The sequence below is a fragment of the Microtus ochrogaster genome, chromosome 18 (assembly GCF_000317375.1).
Source record: "Microtus ochrogaster isolate Prairie Vole_2 chromosome 18, MicOch1.0, whole genome shotgun sequence".
Classification (NCBI taxonomy): domain Eukaryota; kingdom Metazoa; phylum Chordata; class Mammalia; order Rodentia; family Cricetidae; genus Microtus; species Microtus ochrogaster.
In genome coordinates this window covers 12,815,296-12,835,796 of record NC_022020.1, presented here as the reverse complement: position 1 = coordinate 12,835,796, position 20,501 = coordinate 12,815,296, and the positions used below count along the sequence as shown (strand labels likewise).

Here is a 20,501-nt window from a genome sequence, read left to right as displayed (position 1 = left end):
AAGCCTTAACTATAAGCCAAACAGTTTATAATTAATATAAGTTTCTGTATGATTATTTGGGACAATGCAGTCAGGACATGAAAGTTTAGCATCTGTTTACACAGTATTGAAAATGTCATTTGAAAGAATTCCATGGTTTTCTTAAAGAAGAATGTATAGGGTTTGCATTATAAATTATTGTCTCTCCTTGAAAAAGATTGAGGTAATATGTCTGCACATAGCATGAGAATATGGCTTTCAAACTCTGGCCCTGCCATTTCCTAACCTCTAGTTTATTTTGTTACATACTGACCAAATTTTTGATATTTTATTATGAATTTTATAAGAAAAGTTATTTCATGTTACTCATCGAGTGCATTTAACTTTGTGACATATTAACTCCCAACACAGAATCTCAGTGAGTGTGTTTTATGGTGACTGCTCACTCTAAGATATTTATTCATATTTTTTCTTGAGTATTTCACCCCTTTTCTAATCCTTCTTTCTCTCCCACCAGAAATCCTTTATTGTTAACATTTCATTGAGTGTTCCTTTCTGGTTTGTAAGACTGCTTTTGAAAAATGGCTGAATTGCTTTGTATTCTATGAAGTCACACCACTCATGTTTGCGTGCATACGTGCATTTTATGGGCATGCTCACAAAGGCCTTTCTCATTTTAGTTTCCTATGATTTGATATATGAGTGCTTTATTCTTTTTAATTTAGACTCTTTAAATTAAAGAGTCTAATTTTTTTTAACAAAAACAAGAGCCTCTTGTTTTTGAGGTCATGTAGTTCTGTAGTCTAAAGCAGGAGCAGTAAACACTCCTCATGATTCCATTTAACCAGGCTTCCACACAAAAACTGATTAGGAAATTCACTGCACTCTGTTATCACGTTAATACACAGAATAGCATATTATGGAGCTCTGAGAACTGTTTTTATCTTGTTTCTCTTCAGGAGTGCTAACCATAGCCCCTCTCTGAGACCTTGCCAGTGTCTATGGCAGGTGTATCCAGTGAACACTGACTCTGAACTGCCCAGATAAAGAATCTTGCTAAATGGTCTTACTTCTTAAAGTTCTGGGGATAGCTTTGTGCTATGTGGCTAGCAGCTTGTTGGGAGAAGTAGATGTGTATATAGTATATTTCAAGTTTAAGCTCTTGTTTTTGCATTTCTTGGCCAAGATTCCTGTAGCAATTTTTCAAGTTTAACAATTTTTTAGGGGAAGGATTGCTATAAAGCATCTGTCAGAAACACACAGTCCAGGTCAATAAATAATTATTGACATTCTAAAGAAATAAAACCAGAAGGCACATTTGGGGGAATCATAAGTAGTATCTGAAAACAGAATGTATCTGCTAACTTAGAAAATCATTAATCCCATTAAATTTTGAAAACTTCAACTTTGCCATAATTGTGATTGTTCATTTTAGGCAAAAGGTAGTTATTAACTATGAATAAGTTAAGCATTTTACATTTTGTCAGATGCTGTGTTCCTCAGTATGCCCACTGTAAAACTGTGTGATGTGACTCACAGGTGAATCATGATTTAGTACATGTTAGTGACCTATGTAATAATTTCACATCATGAAAGGTGATTTGAACTGCTTGTCATTCACTTTATCTCAAGTTGTTACCAGAAGGTGAAGGGCTCATCTCTCCCCTCAGACAACTTCTGAATACATTGTTAGATATGTTTGAGTGTGTGTGTAGAAACTGCCTCAGTTCTAATTTGATTTGTGTGAGAAAGATGGTATTGAATCTTTCTGAAGATGTGTGTAGCTTTATCAAAACTGTGAGTTGTATTATTTAATGTGTCTTAATGTGATTGGATGTAATACAGATGTAATACAAAATCAATAGATCTTTATCAAAAAACAGTTTAGGAATCACAGCATCAGAAATGAATAGTTTAAGAAAGAAAATATTATAGATGTGAGTAACATAGCTGTTGAGCAATCTTCCTTTTATGCTTTTATGTATCATTTTCCAATACTTTCATGAAACGCTTTATCAGTATATAATAAGTACAAAAAATGCCAGAAGATATTCCTTGTAAAATTGATTCAGAAGTCATAAATTATTAATGGCTTCCATTGTGTTGTGAATAAAACGTGTAGAACATATTGAGAGATGTAAGCCAGTATTTGATAGGCATGCACTATTTAATAATGCTTTCAATTTTTTTCTGTATTTGGCAAACATTTTCCTTTGTTATTTTCTGAATCATCTTTGGAAATAGTCGTCAGGGATGAACCATAATGATTGCATCTGGAGCATACAATAAGGAAGTCATGTCTTTAAGCTTTACAAAAAACACATATGTTCCAGTAATTTTTATGCATTACAAACTCAATTTTGACATATAAAGTCAAGTTTTTAGAAAAAATTCTGTTATCCACAATTCTTACAAAAATTCAATTATTTTTGAGTTTTTATTCTGTCAAACTACAATAGCAGAAAATGGTAGCAAGTGAGAAACAAAGAAGAAGAGAGATAAGAAATGTTTAGCCCTCTCAAATATCCAGATCAGTGGGAAAATGCACAATGACACAGTTATTCAGAAGACTCCATATTAAGTGCAGTATAAAGCTGAGTTATTGAGTTGTTCAAGTCCTGGGAAAAGAAGGCAGATGTGTTACCATGAGAGGTAATCTGACAGAGACCCCAGTAGAACAAAAAATGGCTACATAAAGCAATGGTGAACTTGGCTCCTATGGCTTGACTCAGTGGGTAGCATGGGTACAGTGCAAAATACGCAGCAGAGCACAGGGTGACAACTATGGCCCCAAGGACATTTTTATTGTCCCCTGGATCTGTAATTTCTAGTCTCGATATAAACATTTCTTGCTAACAGCAAATGTGTATAAGAATCTAGTCAAAATGGTAAGTATATTTCAAGGCAATATTATAAAAAGTTCTGTATTAATCTTGGTAAGTGTGTCAATGGCAGGATGCAGGAGAATTGGCAACAACAGTCTATAATAGTAACAGATGTGGGGGTAAGATGATTTAGTCAAATATTTTGGATCCTTCACGAGCCATGCCTACATCATTTCTAAGAGAGTGTTTTTGTAGCCTTGTCACTGTTTCTAGTGATCTAATGTCCCCTACCTTACCAGTAACGTTATTGTTTAAAAATAAACTCAAACGACCAAAATCATCTCTCCATGGTTGCCAAAATATGCCTCCAAATGGTGTGGTAACCCAGACTGCCATTTTTGGAACATAACCTATAGGTATGGCAGCTCAAACTCCTTCTCCTCTCTCAAACCCTACCATCTGCACTTGTTGGTAGACACCAACCTCATCCTAGCCAAAACTGTGGCCGGAGATTGAGAATAGACTTAGACTTCAGCTAGCATCCTAGTTTCCTGGAAACAGTTCATCTATTGAATCAAATTTTAGACACCTACATAAATAGAACTAATTACAATCCTCTGAGGGCAACTGGAATCGTACCAGAGAGTTAGCTACATTTGAAGGGAAAGCTCTCCAACATAAAACTCAAAATGTCAGCAAACTTTCTAACACGTGCAAAATGCTAGGTTGTAGAATGAAAATGAAAACAACTGAGCTGTGAGGCTGAGGCCTAGGCAATGCTCAGGGCACTGGTGTCATCATTCTTTCATTCCATGGGCAAGTGGTAGATCTCATTATGTTCTCTTAGAGGGTGTGTGTGTGTGTCTGTGTGTGTGTGTGTGTGTGCCTGCATGCACTTGTTTGTGTATGTGTGTGTGTGATGGATGTGCATATGTGCATGTGTGAGCCCCCATGTCTCCATGAGTGGAGACCAGGGATTAAAAGCATCTGTATTCTATGACTCCCCACCACACATTTTGAGGCAGGATCTTCCGCTGAACCCACATAACACCTTAAGAGGTAACTGACTAACCAGTGAGTCCTGGAATCTTCCTGTCTCTACATCCTGAACTTGAGCATTATAAATACAAGCCCATCATTTACCATTAAAAATATTTTTAATATATGTGTGTGTGACTAAATGTGGGTTTTTGCTGAGTGCAGTACTTTTGCGGCCAGAAGAGTACATCAGATGCCCTAGAGCTAGAATTACAGGAGGATGTCAGGCACCTGATATGCACAGTGGACACTGAACTCTGGTCCTAAGGAAGAGCAGAAAGGCATCTCTCCATCTGTTTACTACTGTTTAAATGGGTTCTAGGAATCTGAATTCAGTTCCTCATGCTTTCTCAGCTAGCACTCTACCAACTAAGCATCTCCCCGCTTCCATTTTCTCTGCTGTAAATTCTGTCTTTTATGCTTCTAAGATGTTTTCTCTTTAGTTTATTTTGATTTCACTGAGCTGGGTTTCTCTCCTCAATAACTGTAAAAGAAACCCTTCGGATTAGTATAATCAGGACCATAGGTCTGTTCTTTCTACTTCTGTGAAGATCCAAATCTAACCAAGGCCTGCTGTTACTATTGACCATCTGGATTTGCTGTGTGTTCATTACTGTCTATACTAAGCATGCTATCTATACAGACTACATATCTCTACTCCTATAGGGAGGTAGACATCGTTAGAATATTTTACATATTTGTTGTTTGAATAATGATGTTCAGTATGTTTTAAATCTTAGCTCTATTATGGAGTAAAAAGATGAATAAAAAAAAGAAGTTTTTTTTTATTAAGAACTCTGAAGGATGTGAGATTTTCAGATATAAGATGGCCAGTTAGCAAGCTTTCTAGGCTCTATAATAAAGAATGCCTGAGGGGTCCAGGCAAGATGATTGGAAGGTTTCGGTGAATTGTCAGGTGAAATGAAGTAGATCTTTTTGTTGATTTTAATTTATACTTTTGTATTGAATCGGTTCCAGAATTAATAATTACTTGCATTTCAATTTCTAGGACATTCTGTGCATATTCTTGCTTTAGGAACTGTGAATTTTCATTAACTGTATATGGGAAATTTTTCCCTGCTACTGTCACATTCCAGATCTCAGTTCATTATGGTCAGATGATATTCCTCTATAGGACTTCTGAGAGCATCTTGAGGTACACACACACACACACACACACACACACACACACACAAATGTACACACACAATCATTGGACACAATGTTTTCTAAATCTCGCTGTGATATACTAGTTTTATTTTTCTTTCTCAAGATAAAGACTCATGTACACCAACCAGGCTAGGCTTAAACTTGCTATATCCCCGAGGATGACCTTAAACTCCTACTCCTCTGTTTTTAATCTCCTAGTGCTAGGATTATAGGTGTGTCACTTGTATTCAATACAAGGGTTGGAACCCTGAGCTTTGTACTAGACCATCACTCTAGCACTTGAGCTACATCCCGAACCACATTGTGATTAATCCTTTTTCATGGGTCATTAGTGTGTCTTTCTTCATTTCTACAAACATCAATTTTTGAGTTATCAAAAGTTTTGTCTTTTCTTTTATAAAATTATAATAACTACTTCATTCTAAAGTAATTACCTGTTTACTAAAGATTGCAAAGAAATGAAAAACAAGATGTGTCCTTTTACAGATAAGCACATCAATGTTGTCTACACACCGTAACTTCAGCATAGAGATAGCACCACAAAATCCACACTGACACAAACAGAATATTTTATTCAAATTTTACTAGCAATATTGGTAGGCATTGTGTGTGTATGTGAGTGTGTACATGAATATTGTGTTACCCTATGTGTAGCTCTGTGTAACCACCATGGACAACATCAATGATTGCACCATCCCATTCCTTCATATAAGCTGTTACTCATCTCTAGCTTTGAGCAACCACTAATTCATTCTTTGTTTTTACATTTTGTTAGTTCATGAAAATAAATGGAAGCAAACAGTTTGAATCCTCTGGAAACTTTTATTTTTTCCACTTAGCATTTTAATTTTCAGTTCATTCAAATATTTGCCATGTCAGAGTTTAAATAGTCTTCCACCCATTCCTTTCTTTTCTGTATCTAAACTGTATCCCAATGCCAGTTTGGGCACTGATGGATATTTCAGGTAGTAATCAAGTTTTGATTGTTAGGGATAAAGCTACAAAGAACATTCTTGTACATGTGTGAACAAAAAATGTTATGTGTTCTTTCTTGGGTAAACATTCAAGAGCACAACTGTTGATTCAGTTGGGTAAGTTCTTTGCTGCTGATGTTAACGGGAACTGAAAACTATTCACCAGAATAGCTGTACTATTTTACAATCTAGCAACAATGACAAGTGACCCAGTTTCTCTACATCTTTGGTAAAAGTCAGTGTTTTATTTTAGCCATTCTGATGGGCAAATTTTACTCATGAGTTAGTGCCAGATGTCACGCTTCCACAGATATCTTCCTGATATTTTATTTAAAATATGAAAATAAAACTTGCTGAGTCTATTTCATGCTGCTTGTATAAATATGTATTTAGGGATAACCACTTGGGGTTGGATAACCTGCTTGATGGGTTATTCAATTCTTCTACTTTAACATAATTTAGCATTAATTTTGTACTATGTAATATGTTCTATAATATTATAATTTCATTCTACCACTACCAATCTTTTTGGCTGATGACTAATGAAAGACAGACTCATTGATTCACAATATTAAAGTATTTTTCTTTGTAATTAGGCTTTAAAATACTCTCAAACAATCATGCCAGAAAATGAGAAAGATCCAGCTCATCCTGGGAGGAGCAAGAGCAAGATTACCGCAGGTGATTTCCTCACAAATGGCTTTTCTTTGCAAACCAATGAGTAAGCAAAACCTGGTAACTCACAGAAGACAGCAGCTGCACAGACCTGTTGGGAGTTCAAAAGCCAAAGCTAGCAGTGGTGAAGAAGAGAAATAACACAAAGGAGTATGTTGGTTTGGGAACACCCACAACCTGTATTTTCTCCACTGTTTTCTCTGTGATCTTTACTACTGAGTGACACACATAAGCCATGCCATGGTATGCTCAAGTCAGCTGTTTCCGGCTCACGTCTGTCTACTGTCTACATCTCTCCCCTGGAGCTTGAGAGAAGCCATGGTGGTACTATTTCTTTACTGTTGGATAGCTAGTTATTAAGTGACTATTTAAAGTTCTAAAAATGTGTTGAATTTTATAGCATTGTCTATCGATTTGTATTGTTCCATCTCCATGACCCACAGAAATATATCAGCACCATTGCTTTCTTGGGGAGTTAATTTGTTGATGGGCATGAGCTGTGAAGAGCTGACTCAAGTATGAACCCTACCATCTTAGTCATCACACAATCTCTAAACTCTCTAGTTTCTGTATACACCAGACAATCTGTGCACAAAATATTGAACTTCTTTAAGCAGGGTCCCAAGATGTCCCAGCTCTGGTAAGTCTGTGAAACTAAAGCAGACTGCATTATTTACACTTATATCTCGCAGGCAACCAGCTTTCAGGTGAAGAGCCATCTTTCATGAAGATAAATGGAGCGTAAATACACCAAGCTCTTAAAGAGATGTGTGTCTTTGTTGTTTGATCACAGGACCACAGTGTGAGGTCTTTCTGGTTAACTTCTGGGGTGTTGTTCAGCACAATGTGTGTATTAACAACTTGAAAACTCTCTCCTGCTCTGTCAGTCATGGTGAAACAACAGTGGTCAAATCAAAACACTCATCATGCTCCAAGTAAACAGCAACTTGGCTAATTATTCCAAGTTGAAATAAATAATAGAAGACATTAAAAAACTTCTACAAATAGTTGTAGCTGTGTCAATTTATAGAAACCAATGGTATTTTCATATGAATCATATTTATACATAATTTGGGACAATAATTTATAATTCAATAAATTTCAATTTTATAACCAAAGTACCTTTAAAAAATATTTTAAATTTCAAGCCAATAGTCTCACAACACACAAAGTTTCATTTTGCAGTAGTATCACATCTCTGTTAGTTAAAATCTGAATATGTATTCATATTTATTAATTTTTATAAGTTTCATAATACACAATGAAAGTATTCTGAGATGTGATCACACTATAATCTGCAATTGGAATATTGTTACTTTGCTGCTATTAGAAGATATAAAAACTTTCAAGGTGTGAGTCTTAAGACTGGGGGTATACCTATAGCAAAGCTTTACTTATCATGTAGAAGGCCTTGAGTTTGGGCTTCAGCCCTAAGCAAAAAAAGAAAAAAATAAACAAAAGAAAAAAAAAACAATAAATGGGGTCAAGTAGGAAGCTGCCAATTGGATTTCTACCAAGTTAATTTATAGTCAGGATGCTGTTTCTCATGAAGACATATTCTTTGAGTGCAGAGGTTCCATAGTTTTTGTTAGTACAAATTGAGCAGTCAGAAGTATTCTGCCATAAGCTTTCTCAGACAGGAACCCTCCTGCTGACAGCTGCTAGGCGGTACATTCTCAAATGTGCGTGAGGTGTGCGTTTCAGATTTACTCTGATCTCCTGTGTCAGAGCCTCTCCCAAGGGAGAATATGGATTTTAGACCTGTAGTAAACTTAGATATAATTGGATACAAAGCCATTCTTTGATGCCTTGAAATATTTTGGTTATTATCTGTCAAGTCTTTGTCATAGATTATGTGACTGAGATCCAGGCTGCATCATCCTTAGTATTTCTTGTCCCTGGCCTCCTGATTAGATGAAGCATGTTTATTTACCTTCATTTTGGTAGATTCCTTTCTGTTTTTCCTTTCATCTCTCAAAGTTGGCTCTATTTTATTGGGCTACATTAGTCAACACAATAATTTTATTTTATAAAATAATATGGTAATTTTATTTTGTGTATTATTTTATATACTACAATATATGAAAATTTATCAATTCTATATTGTCAGATATTAAAATACTATCATACATATTTAATTTGTTGAATACATATTCTCCCATCACTCAATTTTAAATTCACTAAATCATTTTATATGCTCTATAAAACCTATGGCTAAATTTCACTTCATTATTTAAACAGAAAATCTGCTGCCTGTGATCTGAGCACATTCATAATTATATAACAGTCTAATATGTTCTATTTTCATTACATTTTATATTTATATATATATATATATATCCATAAATATACATACACATGTGCAGCAATGATTATTTGCTGTCCTTACTAGTACTAGAGGGAGCTTGTCATTATGTTAGTTGCTCAAAAAGTGATGGATTTCTTTCCTGTAACTTAGAAACTGTTTGTTTGATCCACATTATAAGCAATACCAGCACTAACTTGGGAGCTTTTCTTCCCTTTCTATTGCATCTTTTAAACACCTAACAGAGCAATGGCCATTTTGTTAAAGCTCTAACTACAGGGTATGCTTACTGCATGTGTACTTTCCACAGTAGTGACTAATACCATCGCTTTGTACCATAGTGCAGCGGATTGTGCCTGTTAGAGCACACACACGTAAGCCCACTATCCTGTGTAACTTCCATGTGATTTACAGGTAGCCCAAAAGCTAACATATTCAAAACTAATTTAGTAATGTTGTGTCGAAATATTCAGTGTATGATGGATACCCACTATATGATGACCTATTGCCTTCTGCAGGGCGGGATGACAGAAATACTTGGTCACAGTTCTCAAAGGCCCACAGGATTTTGCTGTTGCTTACAGACTTGAAGGGCAGTTTTATTGGTTATATTTATTGGTTCAATATGATGGTGAATCTTTATTTTCTGAGAAGCTCCTGGGGGATAAATAATGCTCATCTCTGGGTGTGTTTGATGGCATTTCTAGAGAGTTTACTAAAAAGAGATCTCTAGTCAGTGTGAGGAGCACACTCTCCTAAGCGAGGGGAAGAAGGAGAAGGTCATTACAGCACTGAGTTGTCTATGCTTCCTGGCCACCTTTATGAGATCTACTTTGCTCCAGTTCTCCTGTCTACTCAGGATAGGCTACGGTGGTGAAGCTCATCTCTCAAACCTTTAACCTAGATTTCCATTCTCTAGTATATTTTTCTCCCCTTCTCCTTACCATTGGTGTTTTGGGACATGATAACTGACCCTTAAAACTAATATTTATTTTGTCTCTTTCATAGGTAAAACATGTCTTGAAATAAAGAGTCTCAGAGAGAAGGCGAGGGCATTAACAATTGCAGGTATCACAAACATGTACAATCTCCATCTCTACTTTTTCCTGTCATTTACTTGTTGTCTTTTAAAAATTGTAAATGTGAAAAAAACTGTAAATGTGAAAAAAATTGCAGGTATTCCCAAGTTTATAATGTTTGAGAAGTGTCATTTCTTTAAAAAATACTCATCATTATTGATGCATGCCATATCTTTTATTTCCTTTGTTATTCTGTATCATGTGCACTTATACACATATTAAATGGATATATAAATATGAATGTTCTTCAGAAATGACTGTGATGAGATATCATATATTTACTGGGATCTTACATGTCTTAGACTTAAATACTTTCCATATATTATATCCCTAAATTTCTCACTATAATAAGAAATACATTAGCTTTACTAATATGAAGTGTTATTTTATTAAACTTCATTATTGCCAAATTTAAACTTTTAGTACTACCTATAATATTTATATTATAGTTGTATTATTTTATTATACTTTATTATTGTTATTAAAACATTCTGTTTCTTCATTATGGATTATAAATTTAATAATAGGATGACTCAAAATATTTTTAACTTAATTTATAAATTTTAAAGGATTTATTTATCTTATTTTATGTGTGTGGATGTTGACTTGCATGTATGTATAAGTTGCACATGTGTATCATGCCTGTGGTGACCAAAAGAAGGCATGTGATGTCATGTAACTGGAGGTACAGGTGGTTATTGGTCACTGCTGTGTGCTGAGAACAAACCATGGTTCTCTGCAAGAGAAGTCAATGCTCTTAACTATTGAGCTGTCTTTCCAACCCCAAGTTCTAGATTGATAGTTTGAGCCACTTCAACTTTGCTTTTTCATAATTTTTCTGCATTATTTTTTATTACTTGGGTATTCTTTGAGAATTAATTTAAAACACTTGTGTAGATTGTGCTGTTGTCTGGTTAATACTGTCACATGACTTTTAGTGTTAAATCATTTTATCTTGATTTGGCATATTTAATATAAATTTAGCTTTATTTCATCTTATTATAAATAAGTGAACTTTAGAATATGCTTTACCAATACAGATTAATAAGAGAAATATCATAAACTATTCCATATATACTAGCATATTATAATATTATTATATTATAGCCTAATAACATAAACAAATATTTTTGTAAGTTATAATTATATATTAATGTGCTTCAGAATTTGCATACTCTATTATTATATTTGAATATCTCTAAATGAAATTTTATTTTATAATTTATAAACAGTGAAACAAATCTTATATTTATAATTCAATACACTTTGGTAACAACAAATATGCATGAAACCCTTATTCCAGCTCACACAGGAAATATTTCAACCACTACACTAAATTTTTTTCTTCAGTAAGCAATTTGTGTTTTGATATCTATCATTGCATTCAAGTTTTGTCTTTCTTTGTTTCTGCTTTGAGTTTTTGAGACCAGGTCTTATTATGTAGCTATGGCTGCTTCTTCTTCATCTCTTTTCTCCTATTTTGATCTTATCATATTTAGACACAAATCAGTAATCAGGGACCACTGCTTGAGCTACACAATTACAACAGTCACCAAAGTTATCCCAAACTCCCTTTTCTCCTTCGGCTTCCTGTCTATCTTCACCTGCTTCCTCTCTCCTTCCTTCAGGCCATGGACTCTGAGCAAGATGTTAAACAGGGGATGAGGCTCGCCTTTCCCTGGCCTTCCCCAACTCCCCAAGTGCTGAAGTTACAAGAGCTGGCTTAGATTTTCTCGAATTTTCTAGCTATGAAACCATAAAATTCCCACAGTGTTTCCTGTTTTTTCTTTTCTTCAGTATACGTCCTAGATTCACTGGTTTTGAGATAAATTCACTTGTCCTTTGTCAGTGCTTAACATTTATACAATGGAAAGTACAGAATTCTTTCTATTTTTTTTTTTTTTGTGGTGAGCATTCTTTTCCTAGCTTGTATTCTGTGACTGGAATTAAAAACTAATTTTCTTGAACAAAAACTTGAGATTATGCTTGCTTATGTTATAGATGTGTTTAATTTGATAATATCCTCTTAAACTATGTGTTATCTGTGAGAATTTTTAAATACTTTGGGGGTTCTAAAGTGGCTTGTAAGGTTCCCCTTCTCTATATTTCCTCTTTCCAAAGGTGGTCCAAATTAACAGTTTCTTGATGTAGAAATTTCATTCACACTTAAAAACATTTATTTTATAATAATACACAAATTTCTACTAAAAAATATACCCCAAAATAGACGTGCTACTCCTTTTGAATAGTGTGAGCTAAGCTAGTTTCTTCAGTGCACAGTGACGAATGTGCTTTCTTCTAACAGCTTGGCATTTTGATGAATGCATTCTTAAGAGAGTTAAGCCAATTGTATAACAACGAAAATATTTTAAAATCCCTATTTTATCCCTTAATATTTATAGTATATATGGTATGAAGCATAACAGTTTTGCAATGTAGCTTCTTAGCTTTTTGATATTGTATGACTTGTTTCAAATGGTATATGAACAGCACACTAACATGCTTGTGTTTATTTCCTATAGAAAATGTCAGACTGCAAGGGCCGGCAGAATTTGGCGTTTCCAAGAAAGCAGAACATCTTTATGAAAGTAAAACAACAAATACAGATGGTAAGAGCTGAATACAAATCATATAGAAAACAGCAAAGTCTATGTTTGTGTCCATTCACTCACTAGTTTGTGACATCAACACTGTGTTTTTACCAAGAAATAAATAATGACATGTTTTTATTAACCTATAATGGTAGTTAATAAGAATGCAATATTGTTATATAGTTTGTCAATCATGAATAGATGATGACCAGCCTAGATCATGAGATTTGTTGTATAATTTCAGAAATGAGTGCAGGTTTGCCTCTTCTGAACCATGCTCATGGCTGGTGAGCGACTTTTGCAAAATGTAGAAAGATTGTATAGTTGTAAGTGTCTGTACTTTAAGTCTAAATGTGCTTTCAATATTGTGTGTGGAAAGACATGAAATGGGTAAGAGGATGCATATATTTTAATCTTGACTTTGGAAAATTTTACTCTGGGGATTTACAATTTAGCACAATAAAATGTGAATATGTTACTATTGTGGGCTTTTCATTTCTCTCTATTCAATGCAAATCTTGAATATAATTTTATGATCTTAATAGAGTTTATTGCCTATAATCAGCTGTAGATGGAGACTGCTTGTTTGTTTCCTAGCTACTCGGACATGAATATTCACACAGAAAATATATTAATTACAACACTGTTTGGCCAATAGATCTTGCATATTTCTAGATAACTCTTGCATCTTAAATTAACCCATTTCTATTAATCTGAGAATTACCATGACTATTACCAACCAGTAAGGTTCTGGCTGGCAGATGGCATCTTTCTTCTTTGGCAGTTACATGGCTTCTCCCTGAATCTTGGATATGTGCTCAACTATGTTCATAGCAGCATTATTTGTCATAGCCAGTACCTGGAAACAACCTAAATGCTTCTAGATCAAAGAATGGATATGGAAAATGTGGTATATTCACATATGGAGTACTACACAGCAGAAAAAATTAATGACATCTTGAAGTTTATGGGCAAATGGGTGCATCTAGAAAACATCATATTAAGTGAGGTAACCCAGACCCCAAAAGACAAATATCATATGTAGTCAGTCATAAGTGTCTTTTAGACACAAAGCAAAAAAAAAAATCAACCTACAATTTACAACTCTAGAGAAGCTAGGCAACAAAGAATATCCTAAGAGAGACATTCATGGATCTAATCTACATGAGAAGTAGAAAAAGACAAGATTTCCTGAGTAAATTGGGAGTATTAGGACCATGAGAGAGGGTAGAAGGGGAGGAGAGAGAAAGGGAAGAAAAATATATAGCTTAGTAAAAACAATTTTTAAAATGACATGGAAAAAAGAAATAAAGATTGGTGAATTCAGTATTCACTGGATTACCCTCCCGATTCTAAAAAGAAAGAAAAAAAAATGACCCTTGCAAGAGGTGTATAACCTTGCATGCCAAATGAAATGTGAGTTTAAACAACAATTTGTTTCTTTGACATAAATAATGCCTGAATAGATTATTAGAAAAATATTAATTGCAGGTGATACCAAGTAAATATCACCAGCAAGAAGTATCTTCAGTGGTTTGCAGAAGGCCAGTGTATGTAGTCTGCAGGCATTAAGATAAACATTAAAAGGTAAGAAGAGAGATGAGCGGAATATTAATAAATAAACCTGCCTGATAAAGTGAGGAGTTGATTTTTGCAAGCAAAGCAGAATATAGAAAAGAAATTACTGGAAGCACAGGACAGATTGGATTCAAACATGAGAAGCTGGTTCAAATAAAGTGAGAAAAGACGAAGACACAGTCAGGGAACAGTTAGAGTTGAGCCTTATTTCTCAGTTTCTTGCCTGATGTCACATGATCAAAACCTTTTTGTGTAATCCATTTTCATATGGTGTTCAATAGTTATATTTTAACTTCTCAGACATTACATGATCCTTTTTTGATTCTTCCTAGATCAATAATCTTATAAGTCTTTAGCATTGATCTAGGAAGAATCAAGAAAGGATCTAAAAGGGCTACAGAATATGGCTGACATCTGATAAATATCATGAGGCTCGTGTAGGATTCCATAAACACGACAAAGATTTAAGACCCTTTCTTGGACCAATGCTTATAGGAGCAGGCACGAGGTGAATGAGAAATGGGGAATTCACAGACCTTTGCACTTGAGAGGCTGAAGCAGGTAGATTGCTCTAACTTTGAGAGAAGCCTGAGATACAAATGCAGACCCATCTCAAAAAGGCAGAGAGGTAGATTAAAAGATGACTAAGTTATTTTAGAATTTGGTTATGAGTAGAAGAAAACAGTTAATTTTATAGATACAGAGTTTTCAAATGAGGTTGGAGCCTTCGAGTCTACCTCTAGCTAGACTTTCTGGAATGCAAACTTTAAGAATCAGACAGAATAAGAGACAAAGAGCAGAAAACCCCAAAATTTTTATCTTGGAATGTAGTTACTCACTGTCAACTTTTTAATTCATGGAGAAATGAGAATTGGATTACAGAAAGTTATTAAAGAGAATATTTCCCCCTTTTTGCAATGTTTAGTGTGTGTAGGCAGGGGATATATGCCAAAGCATGTATGTGGAGGTAAGCAAACAACTTTAATGGCATCAAATTATTCTCTTCTTCCATGTTTGTCCCAAGGAGGACACTCATGTCATCAGGCTTGGTGGCAATCACCTTTAACACCTGAGCTTCTTGCTGGTCCCACTTCAAGAAATATCTGTCTATAAAACTTTGTAGAGTTGAGTGGGTTCAAAAAGAAAGAAAATAATACAAGTATTGTGTTGAATTCTAACATTAGAATATAAATCGTCATATTTATCAACATAAATTTAAATATCCATAAAATCTGCTCCTTTTAAGTATCTGGGTTCATGGCTATTGATAAATGTGTGTGTGTGTGTGCATGTATGTGTATCTGAATAACTACCACTGCAAATAAGATGTAACAATAACTTTGTGGGGATGATAAGTAGAGAAAAAGATGTAACCTGATCACTTCTGATAGAGGGAAATTTAAAATTATAACTAGTTCACTCCCAGTCTAAAGAACTAGGAATTCCTACTGGGAAGAGCAAGATCCTAATATGTTTACAGAAGTCATAATTTGAAGAAGAGACGAGGGAGGTATGTTCACCTGAAAAGAAGCACAAGTGATAAGAAACTCAGTACCGAGTAAGAGATCTAAAGACGTATTCAGGCAAAGTCATGGAAAGACCTGTGATTACTTGGATGAAGAAATACTGAATGTTTTGAAACTTTGGATTTTAAAGAGCCTGCTGTAGAGGACCAGAGTACATCAACAGGGATGAGAGATCTGTATGTGGGATGAGATTGGAGTTCAGTTCTTAGTCAGCTCCAATCTGAAAGTTGGCCATGCTGTTCTGCCACCCAGTGCAAGGTGCCCCGGTCTGGTATGGCTCTGCTCTCAGAAAAAGAACAAGGTCCCTTGTTCTCCACAGAAGATGGAAGATCTGTCTACAACAAAGGTTTCTCATGGTAGAAAAGTTCTTTTTTTAAAATCAAGAGTACTAATTGTTTCATACTTTGAAAGAAAATGAAGTCAGGAAGAAATAAGAGAGTGTGAAAAGACACTATAGTGATTTTTTTCTAAGAGTGTTGAGGTAAAAGAATCATCAGAGTGATGAACATCAAAGAAGCACATATTAAATGCAGATGGGGAGCAGTGATCAAAAGTGGACTTATCAGGAACAGGGTGAATAAATCATGTGAGGATCAAATTCACAGAGCATGAAGATGTGGCAGTTTACAAACTCAGGGTTTCTGTTTCATTTGCCCCCAGTCAGTTCTTATCTCAGATGGACTATTCCTATCACTGAGGATCACACAACTAGAGTCTATTGATGGCCAGGAAAATGTTAATCCTTAAATAATGATTCTGAGCAAGAAAACTGGAGTTAGGGGCTGGAAATGGTGGGTATGCCTATAATTATAGTCAGGGAATAGAGGATGAAGAATCACCATAAATTTAATCTAGTATGGAATACATATCAAAAACATATCTCAATAAAGAAAAACAACAAATGAATGTAGTTGGGAACATGTTCATAATCAGTGAGAACATATCCTGAGTGTGCCTCCCTAAAATCTTGACTTTTTCTGCACAGTCTGCATAAGATGGAGATGTTGCAGGAGAGAATTGGACAAGGAGCTGCTTGTTCATCCCAGCCACCTAGAACCGAAATAATCACACAGGAACTGTATTAATTAGATCACTGCTTGACCCATTAGCTCTAGTTTCTTATTGGCTAACTCTTACATCTTAATTTAGCCCATCTCCATTAATCTGTACATCACCACGAGGTTGTGGCTTACCAGCAAAGTTTTAGCATGTCTATCTCTGGTGGCTGCTCCTTGGCGTCTCTCTGACTCTGCTTTTGTTCTTCCAGCATTCAATTTCGTCTTCTCCACCTACTTATGTTCTGCTATCAACAGGCCAAGGCAGTTCCTTTATTCATTAACTAAGAAAAGTAACACAGAGACAGAAGGACCTTCCACACCAATGGATATACATCAGCTAATACCTGACTAAATTTATGAATTTATCTTTCTTAGGAATATTAGGTGGAACAAAATCTTAACAGCCAAATTATTCACTATTGAGAGGGCTGACATCTGAATACTTTTTAGATTCTAACAAATGTCCAGGCAGAGAAAATAGATGCACATGAACCTGTATGATGCTCAGAAACCCTTGGATTGTATCATAGTACGTTTATACACTAGAAAACACAAAGAAGATGGAAAGTATTAAAGTCTATCACACACATATTAGATTAAATACAGCCATAAGAACCTAATTCTGGGTCTACCTGTTCTACATATGATATCATGTGTTTTCCAAATTTTGGCAATAATTTAATGCCATACTATTTCATTTCCCTTATGTTATTACATTGATATCTTTATCCCATTTCATCAAAATATTAAGTAAATAGATTAGTCTCACAAAATGAGACTGATCATGGCACAGTCAAGAAGTACTTGGAATGAGTTTTTCTGATCCTCGTTTGCCTGGCACTGAATGAAGCAAATCAAGTGTTTTGACTATAATAGCAACTGCCTGTTTGCTAACTGTCTGTCAAAACCTCCTCACTGCTACAAAGGGCAGCATGACTTTAGCAAGATGTTTGGATAGAAGATCAGTATGTCCTTTTCAATTTTTCCAGCTTGTTCTTGGTCCTTTAAGTATCGTAGAGATAAACATATGCATCTGTGTATGGATTAAAAAGGAAACATGGATCATATCACACACAGAGTAAACACAGAGTTTCTATGTTCAGAGTGTACTCAAAGTCATCTAAAACACGTCAGAATAGTGGCATTGAAAATCATGAAAGAACATCCAAATATTCAATAACAAGCAATATGTGAAATGCTTAAAATGTTCAGAAGAATATAACCTAGGATTGTTTTCCTTTCTATCACTACAATTTAAACATATTAAAACATCCTTATGGGGTAGCTTTATAGGTAAGGAAATGGAGATCAAACTCAGCTCTCTCATCTACCAGCTCTCTGGATTGAATTTGCTTATCTTCTCTAAGCCTGAATCATCTATGTGGTATTACAGGTTCTTAGCTTGGTCTCATGTTTGCAATACACTTTCTAGGATCCAAAATGTTAGCCAGTGTGAAGTATTAAACAGCCAGTAAATGTTAGCAGTATAAACACACAATCAAATACTCTGGGTAGAATGAATACTTCAATGTATAAATGAACATATGTGTCTTTTTTATAGAGGTTGCACTTATAGAAAGAGGTTATTATAAATAAATTTGTAAGTAATTTTAAGTCTCAGATGATTCAGGTCCTGATCTAGGACCTGCCTTACTGCCACAACTGCTACATCTGCTGTCCAACCAAGGTTATTTTAATTACAGCAATTTTCTGAAAATTATAATAGAGGTAAATTAATTTGATTAATAAATAAATAAATAAATAAATAAATTTGAAAATTGTGAATCAATCCCAAGAAAATTATAGACAACATCACCATCCAGGAATTTAACAACCTTTTTGTTTCTACTATGGATGAATTTCTGCAATGGCTATATGATCTTCCTGGTACATATATTTTTGTAGTCATGGTGATGATTAGTTTTGTTCTTCATATTATATACTTTTACAGAAATGGTTTGATAACAGAGTCAAGAATGAGAAACTTTTAGAAATGATGCAGTCTTTATAGACTGGTAATAAGAAGTTATCAGAATTCATACTGCTAAAATTGACAATCAAAATCTGCTAAAAATATGATAAGTTAGCAGATAGAATATCACTCCAGGAAGGCAATCTACATGCCATCCAAATAATCTCTAAGGGTGATAAGATATCATTGCTGGAAAATTTTAAAATCTTTGAATCAGATGTGCAGAACAATAACCAGAAATGAGCTGATTTGATGAAATCATCAGAAATATCCACAGGTCAAGAGATTCAGGTTTTACTAAAGACAGTGATAAAAAGATTTAAATCAATTGAGGAATTTGTCAGAACCAATAAGCAAGGAGAGGAGGTACAGGCAAAGGATTTAGCATTTCTAATACTGTTCAAAGTCAGAGACGACTTATCAAAAGTTCTAGCTACTTACCCTGTAATTGCCTCTGAAAAAACAGCAAATACTCAATATCCAAATAGATATACAGAATGTAAATGAGAACCTATATGAGGAAAAGATGTAAAAGATACTAAGCAAGCAGTAGCATCTTTTGGAATGCATTTACCATATGTTAGGGAGTGGTAAAGCCATGGGCTTCAAGAAATAAAGTTACTCCACATGATTGGCTTCAGTTAAACTTAGATGTCCTAGAAGAAGGGCTGGGTATTGTAAAAAAAAACAAAACCATACTGCTCTGGATTATAGAATAATCATAGAGGATGAATTAAAAACTCCAGTAGAACATAGGAAACATATTTTGGCAGGCTTCTATAAATAACTAAGGACCAAAGCTGAGAGTATGAATAAATAACATTAAAATTGAAGGATTGTTGGACATGGATATGGATGTGACTATTATTACTCCAGAGTCTTGGTATCGCAATTTGCTTCTTCAGGAGACCAATGTTCAATTTCTAGGAATTGGGACCTTATCTCAAGTAAAACAAAACACAAGATGGATTGAATGCATAAGGCAAGAAGGACAGAGAGGAAGGCTAAAATCATATGTGGCTAATATAGCAGTGAATCTATAGAGTTGTAATCTGTTGCAGCAATGTATACCCAGATTAGCATTCCTTTAGTGTCAGAAATGAAATGTAAACCAACTCATGGCCCTGGGAAGGGTATTATAAGGTGCAATAAAAAACAGTCACCAACCATTCAAGCTGTACAAAAATACAAAACAACTAGCAAATGTTCAGAGCACCAACAGCCCTACATTAAAAATGGTTAACTAAGAAACCTATATGGGTTAAACAAAGGCCTTAAACAATAGAGAAACTGAATGCTTTAGATCAGCTGGTACAGGAACAACTAGATGATTAGCTTGTTGAAGAATCAACCAGCCATTGGAAATTTTCTGTTTTGCTGTTAAAAAGAAATCTGCAAAATGGAGAATGTTAATGCAATCTAAGAGATGTTAAGAAGGTAATTCAACCAATGGGTTCTCTACAATCTAGAATTTCTTTGTCTTCCATATTTCCTAAAGGATGGCTTCTTATAGTTATTGATTTAAAAGATTGTTTTTTTCACTATACTTTCGCAAGAAAAAGACAAGAGAAAAATTTGCCTTTACAGTGCCTACTTATCATAATTCTCAGCCTACTAAAAGATATCAATAGAGAGTTCTCCCACAGGGAATGTTACTAACCTACTCTGTGCCAAATTTTTGTAAGTCATTCATTGGAAATAATACATAAGCAATTTGTTGAATCTATAGTT

General features: G+C 34.7%; 1 protein-coding gene across 1 annotated transcript in view; it reads left to right on the top strand.

The window, feature by feature from the left end:
* Window positions 1–6,588: 6,588 nt before the first annotated feature.
* Window positions 6,589–20,501, top strand: part of Ccdc178 (coiled-coil domain containing 178) — a 356,179-nt gene continuing 342,266 nt past the window's right edge. Inside the window, exons 1-3 of the mRNA XM_013349379.2 lie at window positions 6,589–6,667; window positions 9,975–10,034; window positions 12,568–12,654. Of these exons, the coding sequence (XP_013204833.1) occupies window positions 6,607–6,667; window positions 9,975–10,034; window positions 12,568–12,654 (208 nt within the window). The 5' untranslated portion in view covers window positions 6,589–6,606. The remainder of the gene's footprint in view (window positions 6,668–9,974; window positions 10,035–12,567; window positions 12,655–20,501) is intronic.